The sequence below is a fragment of the Notolepis coatsorum genome, assembly GCF_963971535.1.
Source record: "Notolepis coatsorum genome assembly, chromosome: 4".
Classification (NCBI taxonomy): Eukaryota; Metazoa; Chordata; class Actinopteri; order Aulopiformes; family Paralepididae; genus Notolepis; species Notolepis coatsorum.
Window position 1 is genome coordinate 202,864,749 of NC_140168.1, and position 27,519 is coordinate 202,892,267.

At 43.8% G+C, this 27,519-nt stretch overlaps 1 protein-coding gene across 1 annotated transcript in view; it reads right to left on the minus strand.

The window, feature by feature from the left end:
* adgra3 (adhesion G protein-coupled receptor A3) overlaps positions 1–27,519 on the minus strand; it is a 58,904-nt gene that overhangs the window by 15,839 nt on the left and 15,546 nt on the right. Inside the window, exons 6-15 of the mRNA XM_084312475.1 lie at positions 25,778–25,994; positions 23,635–23,784; positions 19,837–19,995; positions 13,123–13,293; positions 11,847–12,069; positions 11,051–11,259; positions 5,779–5,903; positions 2,890–3,013; positions 1,594–1,739; positions 343–438 (exon numbers count right to left, since the gene is read on the minus strand). Coding sequence (XP_084168601.1) covers positions 343–438; positions 1,594–1,739; positions 2,890–3,013; positions 5,779–5,903; positions 11,051–11,259; positions 11,847–12,069; positions 13,123–13,293; positions 19,837–19,995; positions 23,635–23,784; positions 25,778–25,994 — 1,620 coding nt within the window. The remainder of the gene's footprint in view (positions 1–342; positions 439–1,593; positions 1,740–2,889; positions 3,014–5,778; positions 5,904–11,050; positions 11,260–11,846; positions 12,070–13,122; positions 13,294–19,836; positions 19,996–23,634; positions 23,785–25,777; positions 25,995–27,519) is intronic.

The following is a 27,519-nucleotide window of genomic DNA, read 5'->3' on the forward strand; positions in this document are numbered from 1 at the left end:
AGATAATCCTTCAGAACATTGATCGGCTCAGCTGACCGACAATAAATCTAAATGACACCATTAACCACCATAGCCTATAATAACAGCATTGCATTGGCCTATCAACCGGTTTTAATAAACAAACAGAAACAGTAGCATGTGCATCTTTTAGATCAATTAGGCTATGAAAATTAGGCTGCCTCTAAATATAAAAATGAATTAAATAAGAATGGTTTGCTTCACTTAAAATTATTATTATTATTATTTTCTTTTGAAAATTATATATATATAAAAAGATTAGACTCGGACATGAACATTTTATGTGGAGACTGTTTTAGAATATTCGAACTCATCCCTACTCACTATGGCGCGTTAGTCCGGCTGCCGTAGTTCTTGATGTTGGCGGCTGCGGTGATGCCACAGACGATGATGGGTATCCCTCCGCCGATCAAATAGAACCTGTAGTTGGGGGATAAAACGTGTCATGTAGAGGCAGCTGTGGGGGAGGGGCTTGCAATGGGCCGCCTCCGCGTGCAGGTTGGTCAGCTTGCTGCCCTGGGCGGAGTTGGGAACGTCAGAAATACGCCTGAACGCCAAATTGTAGAAATATTGAACCTACTAACACAAAACAGTGTCAGTTTTTTTCCGATGAGTTTTGGCCTTTCATCCACACTTTATTTGTTTCTATTTATTTTTGGGCTTTCTGTATTTTTTCACCCATCCCAATTTTGTCGTTATGCCAATTCCCTTCCTGGTCGTTGCACGCATTGCCCCACTGTCGGCCTGGGGAGGGTGTAGAACTACCACATGCCTCCTCTGATACATGTAGAGTCAACCAGCCACTTCTTTTCACCTGACAGCGAGGAGTTTCACTGGGGGAACGTAACGCGTGCGGAGGTTCACGCTATTTCCCCCAGATGCCCTCCCTGCTGAACAGGTGCCCCGACCGACCAGTAGGAGTCGCTGTTTACAACGACCAGGACACATACCCCACCGGCTTCCCACCTGCTAACACTGTCAATTGTGTTAGTAGGGACGACTGACCAAGCCGGAGGTACCGCTGACAGCTGGATTCTATCTCAGAGTCTCTGTGGTAGTAGGCGGTTGCTTAGTCCACTGCGCTACCCAGCACTCTCTACACAGTTAGCTGTTTTGGGTCACTGAACACAGACTTTTTGAAAACCCCTACAGGGGTACGGTTTGTAAAGATACATGATGCCTTCATGTGGACGGGTGACGCCTGAGCCCCTGGAAAAGGCTGACTAGTGGCCCTGTCCACATCTATACGGATATTTTTGAAAATGTAGTATTTTCTCCGCTTTCAGGACCATGGAAGGACGGCACTCGCAACTGTACGGTGTGTAGAGTGCCCCCTGCTAGACAACAACACCACTTTTCGACAACGGCCTTGACCGGAGCTCCATTCATGTAGCCACGCTGCTGGACGAGTAATAGTGAGTACTAGGACTACTGAGTAATAGTGCTAATCAGATGTAGGCTAACATTGAATCAAAAGTATCATAAACCCCCCAAAAATGTAATCAATAAAAAAATCGAATCTACATTATGTTCAACAAGAGCCTCTGTTGCATTGTGGGAGTCGTAGTGTCTTACCTGAGCATGGGCCGCGGCGGTGGGGGGGGCTCGTCCAGTTCCTCGTAGCGCTTGGCTTTGCGCGTCAGCTGCTTGTAGATGTTGCGCACCGTCACGCCCACCCAGAGAGCGGTGGCCAGGGTGGAGTAATGCAGCAAGATGCCCACCTGGGGGACACCATGACCAGGGTTACATAGATTAGATTACATGGACAAGTATAAATTAGAGGAGCTTGAAAATAACGTGAACTGTAGTGGATAGGTATATTATTTTTGATATTGATAGATAACTTATTACATATTAAATAATATGATATTGTAAGGAAGGGGCAGGACCAGATAAGCTTTGCTTCTTTCTGTCCCTTCTCGAACAAAACCATTTGTCTTGAGCTATGTTGACAATTTCTTCCATGTCTAAGAAGATGTATTTAATTTTATTTGTATTTGCATTTTTATTTAGTTTCTTATTTAATTTTTTATTTATTTTTTGTTATTTGTTGTTATTTCAAGTTTGTGTGTTATGGTTGTTCGAGATAAATAAAGATCAAATCAAATCAAAATTAGATTAGATACCCACCTGACACCATAACCAATGTTACATAGATTAGATTAGATTCAAATGTATTGTCATCATGCAGCAACAAGTACAGTACAACAAAAAGAAGTTTGGCATCCAACCAGAGTGCAAATGTAACAGTAAAGTTCCATAGTAATATACAATGTACAGGTGATTAAACTGGGTATAAAATATATAAATGAGTACTACTGAGTAATAGTGTCAGGGCCGTGTGTGTGTAGGGGAAGATGGAGAGGGTCAAAGGTCAGTAGGGCTGTCCCCAAAGCCTGTTTTTGGGCTTCGAACTTCGTCAGGGTTTTTCTAACGGATGTTCGAACCTTCGTTTTTAATTAAAAAAAAATATATATATTCAAAAAAAGAAATAGAAAAAAGAATATTCTAAATATATATATTTCTTTTTTATAAATATCCTCAAACTAAATCCTTGATTTGAATAAAGTGATTAATCTGATTAAATTAGTCTTTTCTTTTTTTATTAAATCAACTTTCTTTAATGAATATAACTCATCAGTTATTTTTAATACTATAATATTAGTGTAGCCTAATCTTTATCTGCAACTGTGAAGAAAAACCCCATTGGTTTAAACAGAATGAATAGACAAATAAGAAAATAAAAAAAGGTTTTATTTTTTATAAAAAATTTCAAATTCGAATGTTTATTTAGAACTCGAATGCCAACGTCACGAACGAAGGTCCGAACATTCTAACGTTTGGGCTCAGCCCCAGAGGTCAGGTACTCACCGCCTGGCACACGCTGGCGTAGCGGATCTGGTTGACGCCGGACACGAAGACGCCGCAGGTCAGGAAGATGTGGAGGCAGAGGTTCACCAACATGTGCCAACACTTGCGGCTGACGCGGACAGATCTGGTGACGCGCAGAGTTTAAGTTTAAGTTTATTTGCAAAAGGGACAGTGCATATGAATCAACATTTAAAATGTAAATACGCCAGAATTAGCCAGAAGGCTAGATTTCATCTGTAGTCCCTGGCCAAGATGTTAAAAAGGGCATCAACCTGAAGTGATAAAAGAGGTTATCACACATAACAAATAGGCCTACATAAAATACAATTCATCATCACAATATACACATTTTAATACACATCTAACAGAATAAAACTGAATTGCAGAAACACACCGTTAATGAATTTAGCTGTGGGTGCAGCTCTGGTGTTCTTTGAGCCAGATTTTAATTAAAAAAAATGTATTGTTCAAGCATGTTACAACCTTGAGTGAGTTAGAACCTTTATTTAACCGGGAGAGTTCACTAAGAACCAGTGTTGTAGTCGAGTCACTAATTCTTGAGTCCGAGTCGAGTCTCGAGTCACCAAAGAAGAGCCAGAGTCGAGTCCCCGTTACCCTAGTTAGAGTCCAAGTCATCGAGGTTGGGTCCACTCCACTCTGACAGTCAAAGAGCTGACATACAAATTAAAAAAGGTCTACATTGAACATAAATGGGATGAGACAGTAGGAAGGCTGAGAGGGAGACAAAGTAGAGGAGACACAGGAGAGAGGGTTATTTATTGAGACAGTAGGAAGGCTGAGAGGGAGACAGAGTAGAGGAGACACAGGAGAGAAGGTTCTTTATTGAGACAGTAGGAAGGCAGAGAGGGAGACAGTAGAGGAGACACAGGAGAGAAGGGTCTTTATAGAGACAGTAGGAAGGCAGAGAGGGAGACAGAGTAGAGGAGACACAGGAGAGAAGGTTCTTTATTGAGACAGTAGGAAGGCTGAGAGGGAGACAGAGTAGAGGAGACACAGGAGAGAAGGTTCTTTATAGAGACAGTAGGAAGGCAGAGAGGGAGACAGAGTAGAGGAGACACAGGAGAGAAGGTTCTTTATTGAGACAGTAGGAAGGCAGAGAGGGAGACAGAGTAGAGGAGACACAGGAGAGAAGGTTCTTTATTGAGACAGTAGGAAGGCAGAGAGGGAGACAGTAGAGGAGACACAGGAGAGAAGGTTCTTTATAGAGACAGTAGGAAGGCTGAGAGGGAGACAGAGTAGAGGAGACACAGGAGAGGTTATTTATTGAGACAGCAGGAAGGCTGAGAGGGAGACAGAGTAGAGGAGACACAGGAGAGAAGGTTCTTTATAGAGACAGTAGGAAGGCAGAGAGGGAGACAGAGTAGAGGACACAGGAGAGAAGGTTCTTTATAGAGACAGTAGGAAGGCTGAGAGGGAGACAGAGTAGAGGAGACACAGGAGAGAAGGTTCTTTATTGAGACAGTAGGAAGGCTGAGAGGGAGACAGAGTAGAGGAGACACAGGAGAGAAGGTTCTTTATAGAGACAGTAGGAAGGCAGAGAGGGAGACAGAGTAGAGGAGACACAGGAGAGAAGGTTCTTTATAGAGACAGTAGGAAGGCAGAGAGGGAGACAGAGTAGAGGAGACACAGACGAGGTTCTGGTGGGAATAGGTCCCAGGCCAGCAGGGGTTCCAGGATAACTTCCCATTCAACCCAAACCACATACAAATCAAACTACAGATATTCCTAACTTAAGTGTAGTAACACAGTCCATGAAGCAGCTGAATGAATCAAATGATTCACTGTTTTTGTGACAATGCTGAATATTACGAATTCCATAAAGAGGTGGGAGTGACTCTGGAAAATAGGCTTAATCCTTATAAAAAATATAAAAAATAGAGTTAATCCTTTAAATCACTACGCCTCCCTTCAGCTTCAGAGTCAGTCGGAGGGCATTCCAGGTGTTGAAACCATCAAAAGGAGAAAGCTGTTTTTCCTAGTTCATAGCAAACTGGAGGAACCCTAAGAACCAACCAGTCATCAACCAACCACTACATGTTATGCCTAGTAAGGAAGCCTTCAGTGTAGCAGCTCATCCGATGTATTCGCTCATAAATCAAATCAAAGTAGCACCCTCTGTATGTAGTTTTAAGCCAAAAAATTGCTTTAAATTAAAAGGATACTGCTCATCTGTCTCATTTACACGTACTACTATCTACAATTTAGTTTACAAAATATATACCACACAAGTACTAGACAAGTATTTTCCATGTGTACATTTCGTTCACACTGCCTCAAAAAAAAGATTTTTTGATTTTACGGTAACAAAGAATTTTCAAATGATTGTTCTAGGTGTGGAAGATAAGACTACCTTCCCCCACCTCTCTTTGATCTCCCTCACCCATCTTTCCGTCCTACCCCAACCCCTTGTTCTTTTGACCGAGTAAGTTATTAGCTTCGGCTATTTACCACCACATGGGATACATTTATTCCCTCCAGAAACGACACAGCACCACTATAAGGACCACAGCCTCTACCTTTACTGTCTACTGTGGACGAGAGGTCGTTTAGTCTCCAGGGAGACCAGACTGCTGCTGCATATCGTTGCAAAGTGCGAAAAACTTCTCATATCCCAAAAAGAAAAAGACAACATTTCACAAATGACAACCCTATACTTCCACAGTGACAACCATGCGTGTTGCTTTTTCACGTGTCTCAAGAGTCACGAAACACTCGTCACCCATGAACACAAACCTTCAATTAAAGTAAAAAAAAAAAAAACATAACAATGACCAAAACTGAAATTCCACACAATTTCTTTTAACGTGACAGAATTGATACAGACGTTATGTGACGGAATGTAATTTCCCTCCATCGAAGCGGCCTCACCTGTGGTGGTAGACGTAGCTGCCGATGATAGCGAGCAGACAGAGGAGCAGCACGATGGCGGTGGAGTAGATGACGGGGTGGAGCGGCTGGATGGTGGGAGAGAAATACTCCACGCTGCTCAGGTCCTGGAGGAGGCAAGAGGCAAGAGTCAAGAGTACGACACAGGAGAGAAGGTTCTTTATAGAGAGGGAAACTGAGAGGGAGACAGAGTAGAGGAGACACAGGCGAGAAGGTTCTTTATAGAGAGGGAAACTGAGAGGGAGACAGAGTAGAGGAGACACAGGAGAGAAGGTTCTTTATTGAGACAGTAGGAAGACTGAGAGGGAGACAGAGTAGAGGAGACACAGGCGAGAAGGTTCTTTATAGAGAGGGAAACTGAGAGGGAGACAGAGTAGAGGAGACACAGGAGAGAAGGTTCTTTATTGAGACAGTAGGAAGACTGAGAGGGAGACAGAGTAGAGGAGACACAGGAGAGAAGGTTCTTTATTGAGACAGTAGGAAGACTGAGAGGGAGACAGAGTAGAGGAGACACAGGAGAGAAGGTTCTTTATTGAGACAGTAGGAAGACTGAGAGGGAGACAGAGTAGAGGAGACACAGGAGGGAAGGTTCTTTATAGAGACAGTAGGAAGGCTGAGAGGGAGACAGAGTAGAGGAGATACAGGAGAGAAGGTTCTTTATTGATACAGTAGGAAGGCTGAGAGGGAGACAGAGTAGAGGAGACACAGGAGAGAAGGTTCTTTATTGAGACAGTAGGAAGGCTGAGAGGGAGACGGTAGGGGAGACACAGGAGGGAAGGTTCTTTATAGAGACAGTAGGAAGGCTGAGAGGGAGACAGAGTAGAGGAGATACAGGAGAGAAGGTTCTTTATTGAGACAGTAGGAAGGCTGAGAGGGAGACAGAGTAGAGGAGACACAGGAGAGAAGGTTCTTTATTGAGACAGTAGGAAGGCTGAGAGGGAGACAGAGTAGAGGAGACACAGGCGAGAACGTTCTTTATAGAGAGGGAAACTGAGAGGGAGACAGAGTAGAGGAGACACAGGAGAGAAGGTTCTTTATAGAGACAGTAGGAAGGCTGAGAGGGAGACGGTAGGGGAGACACAGGAGGGAAGGTTCTTTATTGAGACAGTAGGAAGGCTGAGAGGGAGACAGAGTAGAGGAGACACAGGAGAGAAGGTTCTTTATAGAGACAGTAGGAAGGCTGAGAGGGAGACAGAGTAGAGGAGATACAGGAGAGAAGGTTCTTTATTGATACAGTAGGAAGACTGAGAGGGAGACACAGGAGCGCAGGTTCTTTATAGAGCCAGTAGGAAGGCTGAGAGGGAGACGGTAGGGGAGACACAGGAGGGAAGGTTCTTTATAGAGACAGTAGGAAGGCTGAGAGGGAGACAGAGTAGAGGAGACACAGGAGAGAAGGTTCTTTATTGAGACAGTAGGAAGGCTGAGAGGGAGACAGAGTAGAGGAGACACAGGAGAGAAGGTTATTTATAGAGACAGTAGGAAGGCTGAGAGGGAGACAGTAGAGGAGACACAGGAGAGAAGGTTCTTTATTGAGACAGTAGGAAGACTGAGAGGGAGACAGAGTAGAGGAGACACAGGAGAGAAGGTTCTTTATTGAGACAGTAGGAAGGCTGAGAGGGAGACGGTAGGGGAGACACAGGAGGGAAGGTTCTTTATAGAGACAGTAGGAAGGCTGAGAGGGAGACAGAGTAGAGGAGATACAGGAGAGAAGGTTATTTATAGAGACAGTAGGAAGGCTGAGAGGGAGACAGAGTAGAGGAGACACAGGAGAGAAGGTTCTTTATAGAGACAGTAGGAAGGCTGAGAGGGAGACAGAGTAGAGGAGACACAGGAGAGAAGGTTATTTATAGAGACAGTAGGAAGGCTGAGAGGGAGACAGAGTAGAGGAGACACAGGAGAGAAGGTTCTTTATAGAGACAGTAGGAAGGCTGAGAGGGAGACAGAGTAGAGGAGACACAGGAGAGAAGGTTCTTTATAGAGACAGTAGGAAGGCTGAGAGGGAGACAGAGTAGAGGAGATACAGGAGAGAAGGTTCTTTATTGAGACAGTAGGAAGGCTGAGAGGGAGACAAAGTAGAGGAGATACAGGAGAGAAGGTTCATTATTGAGACAGTAGGAAGGCAGAGAGGGAGACAGTAGAGGAGACACAGGAGAGAAGGTTATTTATAGAGACAGTAGGAAGGCTGAGAGGGAGACAGAGTAGAGGAGACACAGGAGAGAAGGTTCTTTATAGAGACAGTAGGAAGGCTGAGAGGGAGACAGAGTAGAGGAGACACAGGAGAGAAGGTTCTTTATAGAGACAGTAGGAAGGCTGAGAGGGAGACAGAGTAGAGGAGACACAGGAGAGAAGGTTCTTTATAGAGACAGTAGGAAGGCTGAGAGGGAGACAGAGTAGAGGAGACACAGGAGAGAAGGTTCTTTATTGAGATAGTAGGAAGACTCCAGCAGAGTAGAGGAGTAGATGACCAGAGGCAAGAGTCAAGACCAGTCAAGCTTCTTCATGTCAGGGATCCTCCAGTTGTCACATTCACATTTAGTCATTTAGCTGACTTTTATTCAAAGCGACTTACACAAATAGTATACAACAAATAATCCAGTCTCTGTGACTGTCCCAGGCCCTGTAATCAGCCACTACAAAACCCCAGGGTGCCTGAACAACCAGACTGTTGGAACACTAGTGGTGTACCTGGGGGGTCACATCAGAACACTAACACAACCGGTGTTCCTTATGGAAAAGTACACACCCGCAAAACCGCCTGCTGATAATAATTATTATTATTATCGGATTATTTTTTAATCCAGCCGACGCTGCCGGTGCCTCTGGGAATCTGTGGGAAACCTTTGTGTGCACAGAGCACAACGGCGCCGGGCTTGAAACATAATGCCTTGCTCTACGTCTGCGGGACAGGTGAGCTCACCTGTCACACGTTTAACTCTATAGATGAGATGCCAGAGCGGAAAGCGACAGCATGTAATTGAACAAATTGTTGGAGGAAGACACTTAACCCCTTAACTGCTCCCAATGAGCAGGTTGGCACCTTGCATGGTCGCCTCCGCCGTCGGTCTGTGAATGTGTGAGTGAATGGGTAAAATGTGAGGAACAAATTGTAAAGCGCTTTGGATAAAATAACTATATAAATGCACCATTTACTATTTAGTATTTAATTAAGACAATGTATTCCGAGGAGCTCTCAGATTTCAGCGACTTCGGGTTCCTGAGAAGAGCTTTATAAATAAAATGAATTATTATTATTATTAGATTTCACCTGGCTTTTGCCGATGCCTGTATGCGTGTGTCTACCCTAAACCGCGAGTAAGGATGGGTACAGAATCCGGTACTTTTAACACTTTCAGTGCCCAGCAGGGGGCGCACGATTTAGTGCTTGAATGCCCACCATCCACTTCAATGTTAGCGTTAATATCGCCTAATCTATGTTTTAAATTATGGATATGTGTCTAATCTGCCTGTCGCTTATCAATGACTAATTTTCCAGTCAACATTGTCGAAGCGGATTGTTTTTTTATCGGTTCATTTCCGTTTTATAGCATCTTGAAAAGCCCCCGTTTTCAAGGAAAATAAAAATATTCCATAATAAACGGAATATTCTAGAATACACAAAAAACATTCTAATTTTTCGGCCTATTTATGAATCGTTTTCAAATAAACGCTAGATTATCGATAGTATGTGTACGTATGCACGCTATATAGGCGGTCTGATATCTGATCTGATATATTTCCTGATCGCTCGCACAGCCAAACAGCCATATCACACGTAGGGGAAAAGCTTATATCTCCGTGAAAACAGGTCTGATTATCCTAAGACTGGTAAAATAGATTCCTTACCTGGGATAAGATGGTATCCAAAAAGATTATTCCAATTCCTGATCGCCATTCCAAAAATCGATCCTTTTATTGATCCAATGCTACATACTGTAAACACATATTCCACGCTGTTCTGATGCTCCACAATGAATCCGATCGGCTCAGGGTACATGCGTGAGAAGTAAAATGTGGATTCCGGACTTTTTTTTTCTCATCCATTTTCATTGAGTCCATTCCAAAAGGGTGCATTACCATCTGGGAGACGATAGGGGGCGCTTTTTTCACATCTGAGCTCCTGATGGGGCTGGTTCAGGGGCATCATTTTGGTATGGCAAGGTATGGCACTCGCCATACCTTGGCAAATAAAAATGTTAAAAAAAATTTAGAATTCGAATGTCAACATTATGAACGAAGCTTCGAACTATTCGGTACAGCCCTAGCATGTTTTGATATTGTCAATTATCTCACTTTTACTAGGTGACTTTTACTGTGACTAATTGAAATATGCCCAAAAAAAAGGAAAATGGACATAGGGACGTTTTTTAATCAAAGGGCAGCAGAGACAAGTGATACAGGGACACAGGTAAGGTCTGGCTTAGTGATTATAATAGTGCAGTTCAGCATTCAGTAACCCATACTTTTTGTGAATGTGTTTTTGATACTACATTCTGTTGAACACACACCTCAAAACCGTACCTAAGGAAAATTGGCTCAATTGCAAGAAAAGTAATAGACAGTTATGATATTACATTCTGCATAATTCGTATGCAAAATATTGTGGTTCCCTGCTTTAGTCTGTTGACACATTTCTATACTAAAAATGCTTGTGTAGTCCTGTGTCATACCTAAATGTCATATAACTGAATTGTATAGAAACAACACCAAAAGTGACTATTGCACAACTGATTTGACAAAAAAAATCCTTCACCCCCCCCCCCCCCCCCCCCTCCTCGCCATACCTTGCCTTTTACTGAAATGACGCCACTGGGCTGGTTTCTCAACGGTAGACTCGGTTGATGAAATATGAATTCAGATCACTAATAAAAAAATAAAACGATAATTGTCGTGCTGGGCATTCAGGGGGCGGACTGATAACACGTGTTATGTCGTCCGTGGCATCCAAAGTGTTAAGAGTAGCGACCGAATCACAGACTTTTCTTTTTTTTTAAGTCCAATGACGTTTAGTTTACCGCGAAACAAAACCTATGAAGTGTGGCGCACGTTCACGTCAACGTTCACACGCACAATACACGCTTACCTAGGATTTGACTTGATTCAATAACAACAACAACAAAGCAGTCGGGGAAATGGCAAGCCGAAAACAGTCGCAAGTGTGGTGGGTAGATAACATTTTCGATCGATATCGATTCACAGGCACCGGTATCAAACGTGAACGGTACCCAACCCTAGCCGGCAGCACCGCCGGTCTCACCATGAGCAGGCCGTAGTTGCCGAGCGCGTCGCAGGAGACGGTGGTGAAGTTGTCGTGGTGAGCCAGGATGCGGCACCCGTCGCTCTGCCAGCCGCCCAGGCCGCCCAGCAGGCTGGCGTTCCAGAGGCCGGGCACGGCGTCCGAGCCGCGGGCAAACCTCCGCAGGGTGGCGTTCACCGGGCTGCGCAGGCCGCTGAGGGACACGCCCTCTGAGAGAGGGAGGGAGAGGGAGGGGGTTAGAATGATACAGCCAATCAGGTCCAAGAGAGAGAGAGAGAGGGAGGGAGAGAGAGAGAGAGAGAGGGAGGGGGTTAGAATGATAACAGCCAATCAGGTCCAAGAGAGCGAGAGAGGGGGGGGTTAGAATGTTACAGCCAATCAGGTCAGAGAGAGAGAGTGGGGGCTAGAATGATAACAGTCAATCTGGTCCGAGAGAGAGAGCGAGAGCGAGAGCGAGAGCGAGAGCGAGAGCGAGAGAGAGAGAGAGAGAGAGAGAGAGAGAGAGAGAGAGAGAGAGAGTTAGAATGATAACAGTCAATCTGGTCCAAGAGAGAGAAAGAGAAGAGAGAGAGAGAGAGAGAGAGAGAGAGAGAGAGAGAGAGAGAGAGAGAGAGAGAGAGAGAGAGAGAGAGAGAGAAGGGATGGAGGGGGTTAAAATGTTACAGTCAATCAGGTCCAAGAGAGAGAGAGAGAGAGAGATAGAGGGAGGGAGGGGGTTAGAATGATAACAGTCAATCAGGTCCAAGAGAGAGAGAGGGAGGGAGAGAGAGGAAGGGAGGGAGGGGGCTAGACTCACCTATCTTCGCCATGATGACGGGCGTGGCCACGCTCCTCCTCTTGCCGGCGTCGGCCAGCTGGGAGGAGTTGCCGGTGGAGGGGAAGAACTTGCCGTTGCGGAACGCCAGCAGGTGGAGCTTGAACACCGTGTCGTCGGGCTGGCCGGGGGGCAGAGCCTCCGTCTGGGGCTGCTGGGAGAAGAGAGACGGGGGAAGCTGCAGCGACGCCTCCACCACCGCATTCTGCAGGACGAGAGGAACAGTCTGAGCCTCCTCTCATCACACCCCGTCTCCTCCTCTCATCACACCCTGAGTCTCCTCCTCTCATCACACCCTGAGTCTCCTCCTCTCATCACACCCTGAGTCTCCTCCTCTCATCACACCCTGAGTCTCCTCCTCTCATCACACCCTGTCTCCTCCTCTCATCACACCCTGAGTCTCCTCCTCTCATCACACCCTGTCTCCTCCTCTCATCACACCCTGAGTCTCCTCCTCTCATCACACCCTGTCTCCTCCTCTCATCACACCCTGAGTCTCCTCCTCTCATCACACCCTGAGTCTCCTCCTCTCATCACACCCTGTCTCCTCCTCTCATCACACCCTGAGTCTCCTCCTCTCATCACACCCTGTCTCCTCCTCTCATCACACCCCGAGTCTCCTCCTCTCATCACACCCTGAGTCTCCTCCTCTCATCACACCCTGTCTCCTCCTCTCATTCCCATTCACTCACAGATTCACACATCGGCGGAGGCAACCATGCAAGGAGCCGACCTGCTCATCGGGAGCCGTTAGGGGTTCAGTGACTTGCTCAAGGTGTCTGGCCATATAGCAGCGGTTCTCAAACTACAGGTCGCAACCCAAAGTGGGGTCATGGGTAGGTGACAGCGCATTAGCAAAAAATTATTAATAATAAAATAAAATCAATATATATATATTTTTTTATGTCCTGGCAACATATTTTGGCTAAATAGGCCTTGTTTTATAAATGTGCATTGATAACATAGTGCTGTAATGCAATTTTTGAATAAATATGCATGATCAAGTTCAACAAAGTGTGCTTTTATTTTTGATATTCCTTAATTCCATGTTGAAATTACGCTATACATTAAGTGTGGGGTCGCCAAAAGAAATTCATAAATAAAATGGGGTCATGGTATAAAAAAGTTTTAGAACCCCTGCAGGCTTTGGGTCGCGAACCGTAGTTTGAGAACCCCGGCCCGAACCCCGGCCCTATAGTATCCACACACACACACACACCCACCCACCCACCCACACCCACACACACCGGGGCCCCACCTTGAGCAGGATGCTGGAGGCCGAGGAGCTGCTGGTGTTGCACTTGAAGGCGAGCTGGCGGTCGTGGCCCGTGGGGCGCTCCGGGGCGGGTCTCTGGAACAGCATGCAGGTCATCCCGTTCCAGTCGCCGGCCCTGATGGCGTGCGCCTCCACCGCGATGTTGGGGGACGTCTGGGAGGGACAGACAAACCAGGGGGACAGAAGTTGAGGCTCACCGTGATGGTATGAAGCTAGGCTACGTTCACACTAGGGGTGGGACGATACATCGATCTAATTATCAACGATCCAATAGGATCGATGCAACGTAAAAAGATCGGTTCATATCGATACTCTTATTTTGAAAATAAGATAACTTTGTAACATAATAAGATAAAAAATGACATTTTTGAGTTGATCTAAATGCTACAGATTGTGTTAAATGGGCATATGATATCGTCTCATAGCGATCGCAGGCACCTGAATCGAATCGTATCGTGGCAGACTTTGTGATATTGGCAAATATCGTATATCGTTGTCCAAATAATCGATATCGTATCGTATCGTGATTAAAAAGTGATTCCCACCCCTAGTTCACACTGCAGGCAAAAGTGGTCCAAATCTGTTTTAGTTTTTTTTGCTCATATGTGAGCGTTTTCTTTTTTATCACTGTGTCCACAGCAAAAATCACATGGAATCTGATCTTTTGAATTCTGATTTTTCTTCTTTCCTTTTTTTGTGACCAACTTTAAAAAAAGGGTAAAGGGTTTTATCAAGGATTACACAACAGGCTTTGCCTCCAACCTACGCAAGAATCGTTGTTCAAAATTGGTAGAGCTGGAAACGCTTTACTCGTCGTTATTCTCCTCTTTACAATACAACTACTTGGTTCAATTGGAGTCTCAAATTAATGTGTTAAAAAAAGAGATTAACTCCATTTTAAGACAACAATCTGAATTTCAAATACGTAGCACAAGACAACATTATTACTTTCATGGTTCTAAACCAAGTCACCTACTAGCTATGAAGATTCGATCCAACGAAAAATGTGCAGATATCCCTACTATTAAGGACCAACAAAGACTTGTTACAGACCCCAACAAAATTAACAAGACTTTCAAAGAGTTTTACTCCAACTTGTACAAATCAGAAATGGTTTTCGATCAAAATAAACTGGATACATTTCTTAATCAAATTAACCTACCTAAACTCTCAATGGAAGACGCTAAACAGTTAGATACACCTATTACATTAGAGGAACTTAGGGAGGCTATATCTGAAATGCAAATTGGTAAGGCTCCTGGTTGGGATGGTATACCACCAGAACTGTAGCTCTCATGTTGGGATGTAATTGGACCCCTATTACTCAATATGATTTTATACTCAATCAAAGAGGGGAACTTCCCCAGGGACGTCAATATGGCACTCATAACTGTCCTCCTTAAAAAGGACAAAGAACCCACCGAATGTGGTAGTTATAGACCCTTAAGTCTCCTCGGAACCGATCTCAAGCTGTATGCTAAGGTACTAGCCATCAGACTTCAAAAGCATATGACATCTTTAGTTCATCCTGATCAGACTTCATAAAAGGCCGCCTGATCACGGATAATATAAGACGGCTACTACATGTATTAGACGCCAGCAAGGATGCCATTCCACCTACAGCTGTATTATCCTTGGATGCGATGAAAGCTTTTGATAGGTTGGAATGGTCTTATTTATGGGCAGTACTCGGAAGGATGGGGTTAGGAAACGGATTCATTACTATGATAAAAGTATTATACAAAGACCCATCGGCCATGATTATAACAGGTAAATTCACCTCCTCACTCTTTCCTGTGTCGCGCTCATCCAGACAGGGTTGCCCTCTCAGTCCCAGACTATTTGCTCTATCCTTAGAGCCTTTAGCACAGTATATAAGACAATCCCAATCCATAGACCCAATCTCAATTAAGGGCACACAGCATCATATTAGTTTATATGCGGACGACGTAATATTGTTCATGCAAAACCCTACCACCTCACTGCCTCACCTTCTCAAGCTGATTGATGATTTTGGCAATCTATTGGGATTTAGGATAAACTGGCCAAAATCGGCCTTCCTCCCACTTAATGTCTCTGCGAAGACTACATTTAGTCATTTAGCTGACGCTTTTATCCAAAGCGAATTACAAGTTCTGTACGACAAGCCATCAGGAAGGGCACAACTCTATCAGCTGAGTAACAATGTTCATCAAAGTGTTGAGTGCTACAGTGTAGGTTAGTTTATTAGGACAAGTGCATGACAGTATGGTTAGTTAGGGTTAGATAAAAAAAAATCGTTTCTTTTTTTAATTCAGATAATGGTTGAAGAAGTGCGTCTTTAGTCGACGGCGAAAGATTGGACGTGTTTCGGCTGTCCTAACTGGGGTGGGTAGTTCATTCCACCATTGTGGGGCAAGGATAGAGAATAGGCGACTTCTCTTTGATGACCCTCCCGGAGCTTGGATAGGAGTAGGTCTGAGGCGGCCAGAAGATGCAGAGAGTTAGAGACCATTGACCGGAGGTAGGCGGGAGCAGTTCCCTTTGCCGCACGGTATGCTAGGTCGAGGGCCTTGAAGCGGATTCGTGCAGCAATGGGGAGCCAGTGCAGGTCCCTAAGAAGTGGGGTGACATGGGCTGACTTCGGTAGGTTTGAGATCAGGCGGGCCGCTGCGTTCTGAATGAGTTGAAGAGGCTTAGTGGCAGTGGCCGGGAGGCCAGCGAGCAGTGCGTTGCAGTAGTCGAGGCGGGAGATGACTGTTGATTGGACGAGGAGTTGGGTGGCTTCTTTTGTCAGGAAGGGGTGGATCCTTCTGACGTTGCTCAGGAGGAATCGGCAGGTTCTGCCGGTCGTCGAGGACAACACCAAGGTTCTTGGCGGTCGGGGACGCGGTCACAGCTGCATTCTCGACTGTGATGGAAAGGTCGGTCAGGGGGGAGGATTTGGCCGGCAGGTGGAGCAATTCTGTTTAGCTTAGGTTCAGTTTGAGGTGGTTGGTCGTCATCCAGGCAGAGATGTCGGACAGACAGGCCGAGATCCGCTCAGAGACGTGGCTATCTGAGGGAGGGAAGGAAGTATACCAATGGTAGAACACTTTAGATGTCTTGGAGTTGAAATATTCCCTACTATATGCCAAACGGTGAAGTATAATTATACAAGACTCCAAGATAGGATCACAAATGACTTTGACAGGTGGTCAAAACTTAAAAACTCAGTACAGGCCCGAGTATCAATAGTTAAGATGGATGTTTTACCTAGAATCAACTTCTTTAGTTCAATGTTACCGTTACCTCCCCCTGCTGGTTACTGGAAAAAATTACACTCCACCGCATATACATTTATTTGGAACAACAAACCTCCATGAATAAAAAGATCCACCGCACAGAGAAACAAAGCCGACGGAGGTTTAGCATTTCCAGACTTCTACCACTATTTTAAAGCGTTCTCTTTAAGACCACTGATCACCTGGTTTGATTCTCAAGCATCTGTATCCTGGAGAACATTAGAAGAAAACATAGTGGCACCATATAGACTGCAGGATATAGTATACACCAAATTATCAATTAAGCAATGCGACTTGAAATTTGGTCCTCTTATTACACATGTAATTCGGATATGGCGTGACACACAGAAAAAATTTACTAACCAACATAAATGGCATAGCCATACTCCCCTATTCAATAACAATGCACTCCTTATTGCACAACGACCTATCAGATATCCCAAATGGGAAAAGCAAGGCATACATACATTGGGAGATATCTTCAATGAACGGGGTTTCTGTAGCTATCATGAAATTTATAACAAATTTAACCTTACTAGCTCCACTTATTATTTCTATATACAGTTATTAGCAACTTTGAAGGCTCATGGAGTCCTATATATATACCACTTGAGCACCACAGATATCACATTCTTCTATGAAAGGGAGACATCGAGAGGCTTCGTATCAGACTTTTATCATCACTTACTTACGTCTTCGTATGGAATCCTCCCCCTAGACTCAGTCTGGAGGAGGGATATACCAGACTTGGAAGTAGATTTTGATTGGCAAGAAGTCTGGGCAAACGTTCGACTAGCGTCACGCAACCCGGATCATCAACAGATTAATCTTAATTATATTCATAGGACTTACCTGACTCCTATAAGATTGAACCGAATGGGGCTTAAACAAGACTCTCTATGCTCCTTGTGTTCAAGGGGCGATATCGGTACATTTATACATATGTACTGGGAATGCCCCCCTGTTAAGATATTCTGGGAAGAAGTAACCACGCAATTATCAGAATTTTTATTTCTGACCATACCTGTACTGCCTTCCGTATTGTTGTTGAATGATGTTTCTCAATTAGCAGCCACTATACAGCTAAAGAGACTAATTTTGTCCGGTCTTACGGCTGCTAAAAAGCTGATAGCATCACGCTGGATTCAACTGGATAAAATGTGCCTGAAGGTATGGGTTCTTACTTATCTCGATGTGATTTATCTAGAGATATCTACAGCAAGAATTTTAGGTGTCAATGAAGCCAGCATTGCAATCTGGTTAGAAGTGGTGGAGAGAATAAAGGTTAGCATATGAATTGTAATCCTTGGTTAGAAACGAAATAATGGATGGATTATCCAAGGGGGGTCCTGAGGGGGGGGAAGAAGAGCGAGCAAGAGCATAATTATGTATTGTATTGTATTGCAAGTATTATGTATATATCTCGTAAACTACATCTATATTGATTCAAATATTGGAATGTATAATCCTGTGATTTATTGTGGATATTTACTGTTAATACTTGTGTGTCTAGTTTTATGTCATGTCAAAAAAGAAAAAAAGATTTTTTAAACAAGTTTAGAGGAAAGAGACATTCACATCAGCATTTCATATTAATTCACACAGTGGCATAAAAAGTGTCTTTTCAGTATATAGATTGTCCGTCAGTATATTCATATACTGTGTAGCCTGCCTGTTTGCAGTTGTGACAGTCTTTTCCTCCATTCTGGCGGTCCTGTGGCTGCAAGACACTACAGAACTTCTTAGACACTTCTTAACCCCCCTCCCAGCCCCCCGGGTTTGCATAGACATTTTAGGAAAGGGGGAAAGCATGATGCATACATGTATAGGATACAATTAATTAAAAAATAAATCATAATTATGTTTGTTAGATAACCTCTGATCCTGTTACAAAGTAATAGGGAAAAATTTAAATGTTCTTCTTTCCTAATGTGGTCCTAAATCAGATACAGGGTCTGATTTGTTTTAATTAGCCCGACTCCACTGCACATCAACTTATAAATTAAACCATAAACTGAGACTTCTAGTGTCCTCCATGTTTACTCCCATCATCATTATTATTGTTCATTTGAGCATGCGGGTCAGTTCCGAGCAGTGACCGGTTCGCGTGTAGCTTATTCCCAGCGGAAGAGTGCGTCGCGTGCTTCCGCGTTTTCTCTGATTGGCCATGCCGCCCATGTGACCACGGCAGCGCGAGGGAGCTGCAGCGCGGAAATAGGCTGTCTATTGCCATTCTCTAAGACAAACTCTAACCTTAACCAGATCCTTAACAGCGCCTAAACTTAACCCTTCTAACCTTAACCAACTCCGAAACAATGCCTAACCTTAACCATAACCAACTCCGAAACAATGCTTAAAGTTAACATGCCTAAACTTAACCGGCGAAAGAATGCACGCTAAAAAAAATAATAATAATTGAAGGGATTCGAACTTGTCACCAACGGACCGCAGGATCCACAGCGCTGCGCACTGCCAGTTGAGCTAAGCGTCGAATGAGAAACACCAGGGATTACCAATACCTATTTCACTGCCATACTGGTAAAAAAAAAAAGTATGACGGAAAACTACTATGCAAGAAGTACTTCCATACACATTGTTGAGGGGGGACCGATTACTATGCAGCCTGGACATTTCCCCCAAAACACATTTAAACAAGATACAGAGAAGTTATGGCAATATAGAAGTAGCTTCCTAAATCCGACCTCGTATCCAATACCTCAAACTCCGGTTAACTTTCTGTAGTGTGGTAGTGAAAGGGTTAACCGTCTGTAGTGTGGTAGTGAAAGGGTTAACCTTCTGTAGTGTGGTAGTGAAAGGTTAACCGCCTGTAGTGTGGTAGTGAAAGGGTTAACCTTCTGTAGTGTGGTAGTGAAAGGTTAACCGTCTGTAGCGTGGTAGTGAAAGATTAACCTTCTGTTGTGTGGTAGTGAAAGGTTAACCGTCTGTAGTGTGGTAGTGAAAGGTTAACTATCTGTAGTGTGGTAGTGAAAGGTTAACCTTCTGTAGTGTGGTAGTGAAAGGTTAACCGTCTGTAGTGTGGTAGTGAAAGGTTAACCGTCTGTAGCGTGGTAGTGAAAGGTTAACCTTCTGTAGTGTGGTAGTGAAAGTGTTAACCTTCTGTAGTATGGTAGTGAAAGGTTAACCTTCTGTAGTGTGGTAGTGAAAGGTTAACCTTCTGTAGTGTGGTAGTGAAAGGTTAACCTTCTGTAGTGTGGCAGTGAACGGGTTAACCATTTGTCGTGTGGCAGTGAAAGGGTTAACGTTCTGTATTGTCGCAGTGAAAAGGTTAACCATTTGGTAGTGAAAGGGTTAAACATATATTATTTAACCTCCAATTCAATTTGCTAATTTAATCCATGTGCTAGTATTAAATTCTTGGTATTTGCAACATTCTTATGGATCACAGGTACGAGCGTCAGCAGTGGGGACTGACCAGGGAGAAGGGCTGAGCCACGGCCAGGCGGTGGAGGGCGATCTTCTGCAGGCAGGCCACGATGCGGGAGCAGGCCTGGGCCTCGCGCTGGGCCATCCACAACACCCTCTCATCAGCCAACATCAGGTTACTGGCCATGCTCACCATCACCTCTCCAAGCTGTGAGAGAGAGAGAGTGAGAGTGAGAGTGAGAGTGAGAGAGTGAGTGAGTGAGTGAGTGAGTGAGTGAGTGAGTGAGTGAGTGAGTGAGTGAGTGAGTGAGTGAGTGAGTGAGTGAGAGAGAGAGAGAAAGAGAGAGAGAGAGAGAGAGAGAGAGAGAGAGAGAGAGAGAGAGAGATACAGAGGAGAGAGAGACATAGGAGAGAGAGGGGGGAGAGACAGAGAGACAGGAGAGAGGGGGTAGAGAGAGGGGGGTAGAGAGGGAGAGAGACAGAGAGTGAGTGACAGAAAGAGAGAGCAAGACAGAGAGAGATAGGAGAGAGATACAGAGACAGAGAGATGAGAGAGAGACAGAGAGGGGGTAGAGAGAGAGAGAGATAGAGGGGAGAGAGAGAGAGAGAGAGAGAGAGAGAGAGAGAGAGAGAGAGAGAGAGAGAGAGAGAGAGAGAGAGAGAGAGAGAGAGAGGAGACAGAGAGAGGGGGGAGATATAGACAGAGAAGAGAGAGACATAGGAGAGAGAGGGGGAGACAGAGAGACAGGAGAGAGGGGGTAGAGAGAGGGGGGTAGAGAGGGAGAGAGACAGCGAGTGAGTGACAGAAAGAGAGAGCAAGACAGAGAGAGAGATACAGAGACAGAGAGATGAGAGAGAGACAGAGAGGGGGTAGAGAGAGAGAGATAGAGGAGAGAGAGAGAGAGAGAGAGAGAGGGGGGGGGGTAGAGAGAGAGAGGGAGTAGAGGGAGAGAGAGGGGGGGTAGAGAGAGAGAGGGGTCATTCTGTGAGAAAGATGACTCATTTCAGTGTGTTGGGAAAAAAAACAAAAAAAAACAACAAACAAATATAGAATCAGTCTCTATACATTAACTCAGCCTGAACAGGGTCACCCACACAATGTAATACAAAAGCAGATAATAGCTGATTATGACACACACACGCGCATGTGCGTATGTGCACACACACACGCACGCACACTCACTCAGTCCCCCTCCATCATGTTGACAGCCCCAACACTGACTCACTCCCAGCAGCTGAGCAGCCAACACCAGTGTAAGTGGACACAGTGTGAGGAGCTACAATGAGCCCTTTGGTCCGCGAGCCCAGCGCTGAGTGAGGCCCTCACGTCTCCCCCCGCGTGTCGCATTCTCACCCTTCCCCGACCGCCGTGCGCCGCCGAAAGCCTTCCCCAACAGAAACCCGACCCCGGCTACTACACAACCCCACCCAGCCCCTTCGGCTTAACTCTCATTCCAGATCCTATCTTATCCGCTCTGTTTTTTTTTTTATTCCTCCGTGTATTTGCACAGTACAAGGTTGCTTTGTCTGGCCCCGTAGCCGCGGAAATGAAAACGTACCTCATTCAACGACGGGACAAAACAGGAACAGAAATCTGTGTGTCCTTGTGTTTCTAACACGCAAAGCCTCAGAGTCTAGGTACACAGCCGGGTTTTCCCCAGGATTTACAATCAAGACGGTGCCACGTTTCAACCAGCCGGTAGTCCGGAGGCAGAGAGAAGTCGCAATAAAGAAAGACTTTTGCTGTAATTTACTGCAACCTCAAAACATAATTTCAATAAAAATAGCAAACACAAGGGTGAGTCACACTAAGCTCCAAATGAATATCAGGCTGCACAATAGTCTAACTTTTGAACACACACACACACAGTCTCACACAGTGATTTCATCACCTCAAAAGCCCTGTTTTTTTGAGGTGATGAAATCACTGCGCCCAGGCAGTAGTGGTTCGGCAAAAAAAAAAATCAGAGTATATATCTGCTTAGAAAATGTAAATGTCTAATATATTTAATTTATTTCTCCACGTGGTAAATACACAGGTCACAACATGTTTACAGGAAAGTTTTGGAGTTGTATTTGGAGTGTATTTTGTGACTGTTGGGAACTAGGCTACCCTGGCACACCTACTTCCAGTGAATGATGCTAAGCTAGGCTAACAGTGCAGCTGTTCCCTAAGCCTAATGCATGCACAGAGAAGAAAAGGGTATGTAACTGCTTGTCTAACTCCAGGGTAGATGACAAATAAGCTAATTTCCCCAAAAGTTGGCGTGTTCCTTTAAGTTATCATAGAATACTGTCTACAACCAGTCTAGTCTGGAAACATTCCCATGAGGAGCAATGAATGCTGTCATGTTACTCACCTCATCTATTTATCCACTACAGTGTGTCAAGAGAGGAGCTTCAAAATAACGTGAACTAGTATTTTTGTAATTATTTATTTATCTTTTGCTGTAGTGGATAGGTATATTATTTTTGATATTGATAGATAACTATTACATATTAATATGATATTGTAAGGAAGGGGCAGGACCAGATAAGCTTAGCTTCTTTCTGTCCCTTCTCGAACAAAACCATTTGTCTTGAGCTATGTTGACAATTGCTTCCATGTCTAGGAAGATATATTTAATTTGATTTGTATTTGTATTTTATTTATTCTTAATTTTTTTTATAAACATTTTTATTTACTTGTTGTTATTTCAAGTTTGTGTGTTTATGGTTGTTCGAGATAAATAAAGATCAAATCAAAGAGGTCAGAGGTCGGACACCAGGAGGTCAGATGTAAGAGACCAGGATGTCAGACACCATGAAGTCAGAGGTCAGACACCAGGAGGTCAGAGGTCAGACACCAGGAGGTCAGAGGTCAGACACCAGGAGGTCAGATGTAAGAGACCAGGATGTCAGACACCAGGAGGTCAGAGGTCAGACACCAGGAGGTCAGAGGTCAGACACCAGGAGGTCAGAGGTCAGACACCAGGAGGTCAGATGTCAGACACCAGGAGGTCAGAGGTCAGACACCAGGAGGTCAGACACCAGGAGGTCAAAGGTCAGACACCAGGAGGTCAGAGGTCAGACACCAGGAGGTCAGATGTCAGACACCAGGAGGTCAGAGGTCAGACATGAGGAGGTCAGAGGTCAGACATGAGGAGGTCAGAGGTCAGACACCAGGAGGTCAGATGTCAGACACCAGGAGGTCAGAGGTCAGACACCAGGAGGTCAGAGGTCAGACATGAGGAGGTCAGAGGTCAGACATGAGGAGGTCAGAGGTCAGACACCAGGAGGTCAGATGTCAGACACCAGGAGGTCAGATGTCAGACATGAGGAGGTCAAAGGTCAGACACCAGGAGGTCAAAGGTCAGACACCAGGAGGTCAGAGGTCAGACACCAGGAGGTCAGAGGTCAGACACCAGGAGGTCAGAGGTCAGACACCAGGAGGTCAGATGTCAGACACCAGGAGGTCAGAGGTCAGACACCAGGAGGTCAGAGGTCAGACACCAGGAGGTCAGAGGTCAGACACCAGGAGGTCAGATGTCAGACACCAGGAGGTCAGAGGTCAGACACCAGGAGGTCAGAGGTCAGACACCAGGAGGTCAGATGTCAGACACCAGGAGGTCAGAGGTCAGACATGAGGAGGTCAGAGGTCAGACATGAGGAGGTCAGAGGTCAGACACCAGGAGGTCAGAGGTCAGACACCAGGAGGTCAGATGTCAGACACCAGGAGGTCAGAGGTCAGACACCAGGAGGTCAGATGTCAGACACCAGGAGGTCAGAGGTCAGACACCAGGAGGTCAGAGGTCAGACACCAGGACCTCAGGAAGGGGCCGGTACTACTTAACTACATACTACTTACATCTTTGAACTTCTCCGCAAACTTGCCAAACTTCTCAATCATCTCGGCCACAAAGATGATGTCCATCTTGTCCGAGAAGTTGGCGGCGTCCGCAGTGCAGACCAGCAGGCGGCGGGCCCTGGGCACCGCGTTGGTCACGTTCAGGGGCATCTGGGGGACGAGAGGACGGAGACATTTAAAGTAGCCTGTATAAATAAAGGTTATACATTATAAGTATTAGTAACGTAACCTGTATAAATAAAGGTTATACATTATAAGTATTAGTAATGTAACCTGTATAAATAAAGGTTATACATTATAAGTATTAGTAATGTAACCTGTATAAATAAAGGTTATACATTATAAGTATTAGTAATGTAACCTGTATAAATAAAGGTTATACATTATAAGTATTAGTAATGTAACCTGTATAAATAAAGGTTATACATTATAAGTATTAGTAACGTAACCTGTATAAATAAAGGTTATACATTATAAGTATTAGTAATGTAACCTGTATAAATAAAGGTTATACATTATAAGTATTAGTAATGTAACCTGTATAAATAAAGGTTATACATTATAAGTATTAGTAATGTAACCTGTATAAATAAAGGTTATACATTATAAGTATTAGTAATGTAACCTGTATAAATAAAGGTTATACATTATAAGTATTAGTAATGTAACCTGTATAAATAAAGGTTATACATTATAAGTATTAGTAATGTAACCTGTATAAATAAAGGTTATACATTATAAGTATTAGTAATGTAACCTGTATAAATAAAGGTTATACATTATAAGTATTAGTAACGTAACCTGTATAAATAAAGGTTATACATTATAAGTATTAGTAATGTAACCTGTATAAATAAAGGTTATACGTTATAAGTATTAGTAATGTAACCTGTATAAATAAAGGTTATACATTATAAGTATTAGTAATGTAACCTGTATAAATAAAGGTTATACATTATAAGTATTAGTAATGTAACCTGTATAAATAAAGGTTATACATTATAAGTATTAGTAACGAAACCTGTATAAATAAAGGTTATACATTATAAGTATTAGTAACGAAACCTGTATAAATAAAGGTTATACGTTATAAGTAACGTAGCCTGTATAAATAAAAATTATATGTTATAAGTAACGTAGGCCGTATAAATAAAGGCTATACGCTATATCAAGGTGGGGTATCGGTGTATCTGAATAGTGTAGATCTGTAGATGGAAAATACTTCTGAACTTCTTGTGAAACGGAATATAGATCCGTTTGACTCCGGTGTTTATAAACATTACCAAACGTAAACAAAACCAGCGCAGCCACAAAACACAGCAATTTAAAAACTCAGATTTTCCTACGTCGTCTAGTGTGTTAGTCCTTTAATAATCCATCCATTTCACTTGTTAACAGTCAGGTGACAAAGATGAACTCATCGTCCTCCAGTAGGGACTTTTAACAGACTCATTTAGCATCAAACAAAACAATGTGAGGACTAAATTGATTCAAACCTAGTCAACTAGGAGTCTAACAACTGATTAGTGAACTAATCAACAATCCACTAGAGTAAATAAAGAGGGGGGAAGTCCTATAAACTGGAATAATGTATTATATTAATATTATAAGGAATGTAAAACAAGCAAAGGAAAGGAGATAAGGATGCAGAACAGGTAGCAAGGCTAGACAGGTTAGCAGAGAGAGGAATAAAAATAGAAGAGACAAAGAGGACACAAATCAATTACCGCCGCGATGATTGCTTAAGAGAGAGCATGTGGGTCGTCGGTGATCACTTCTAACTGGCCATGACCCTCATATTATCTACTTCTCTACTCTACTCTGTCAATCTCAATCCCATTCATGGCAACAATCTTATTTCCAGACACGTACGTACTGGATAATCTTTTATTTATTTAATAAAAACGAATTCTAATTTACAATGATGTCCTGGCGAGAGAGGACAAGAGGACCTCTCGAAGGGTAACAGGGGAAAAGGTGACAGAAGAAAAAAGAAAAAGTGTTCGCATGACAACGAGTGACCTCATACCCCCCCCCCCCCCCGTGTGAACGGGGAGCCGAGACTCTCTCGGTTTTAAAATAAACTCCCATCAATCAAAACTTATGGATCGGCCCACGAGTCCCGCCGTGTGCGCCCCCCCACCTGGTTGATGACGTAGAGAAAGCGGGTGACGTCCTTCTGGTACTGGCAGCGGGAGTAGTCGTCCTCCGCCCACAGACCGCCGCGGTCGCAGCGCCGCCACGCCCGCTGCTCCTCGCCGCCGGGGCTGCCGGAGCTGCCGCCGGAGTAGAGGGCGGTGCCGGATGCCAGCCGGCTGCAGGGCATGTAGGCGGTGATCCCTGCCAGGGTGCGAGGCCACCTGGGGGACACAGGAGGAAGAGTAAGTAGGGAAGGTAGGCAGTGATCCACTTACCTAAATCCCCACCTGGGGGACACAGGAGGAGGAGTTAGTATGGGAGCGTCTCACTTCTCATGTCCCATAGATCAGGTGACTATGGTGATGTAATCTATAGACAGGCTGCAGCCTCAACCTTTAAATCCCTGGACTCCGTCTGTCACTCTGCCCTCAGATTCATCACTAATGATTAGGGATGTCCGATATTATCGGCCGACCGATATTATCGGCCGATATCGGTAGTAAAATGTGATATCGGAAAATATCGGTATCGGTAAAAAAAAAAAAAAAAAAAAATCTTTTTTTTTTATTTTTTTTTTTTTTACATTTATTTAGCTTTTATTTACCCAGGCAAGCAAGTAAGAACCAATTCTTATTTTATTTATTGTCAAAAGTATGCATGTTGGTTTAATTCAACAACAAGAGTTATGTAATGTTAATTTTTACTTTTTTAATTATCATATTTTGCACAGATAATGCTTACATTTAGAAAGCCTTTTGAATGCATCCAGTGAAATTATTAATTACCTGAAATTATTCAGTTTTTTTGGGGGGAAACCCTGCATATATCGGTATCGGTTGATATCGGTATCGGTATCGGTATCGAAATTAAGAGTTGGACAATATCGGAATATCGGTATCGGTAAAAAAGCCAATATCGAGCATCCCTACTAATGATAGATATGACACTTGTCGCTGTGTCCTTTATGAGAAGGTTGGTTGGTTCTTGCTGATTGAGAGGAGTAACAAACACTGGTATTTGTACATTTTTTATTTATTTTTTTCTTTATTGCAGGAAAAAAATATTGAACATTTACAGTTGTAGATATTGTACATTTTCCATCTTTTTTTCCCTCTCATTTCCCCTTCCCCTCCCTCATTCCCACCCCATCCCCCCCACACCGAGGTTGTTGACAAACACATCTGCAAAATATACAAACACATAGCATAGATGTTGCTGGGAAAGAAAAACAAAAAACAACAACAATATCAATCAGACCCATCTGCATTGTGCACAATTATTTTAGATAAAAAGAGATAAAGAAAAAACTAAAAACACAAAGAAAAACGCTCTAGCACGGATGTGGCTGTGGAAGAAAGTCATCAATGATATTATGTCTATTTGTACATTTCTAATACCCTTATTGGTAAGCTACCTCCTTATACTACATCATTATTGGTAAGCTACATCATTATTGGTAAGCTACCTCCTTATACTACCGGTACATCATTATTGGTAAGCTATATCATTATTGGTAAACTTCCTCCTTATACTACATTATTGGTAAGCTACCTCCTTATACTACATTATTGGTAAGCTACCTCCGTATACTACATTATTGGTAAGCTACCTCCTTACACTACATCATTATTGGTAAGCTACCTCCTTATACTACATCATTATTGGTAAGCTACCTCCTTATACTACATCATTATTGGTAAGCTACCTCCTTATACTACATCATTATTGGTAAGATACCTCCTTATA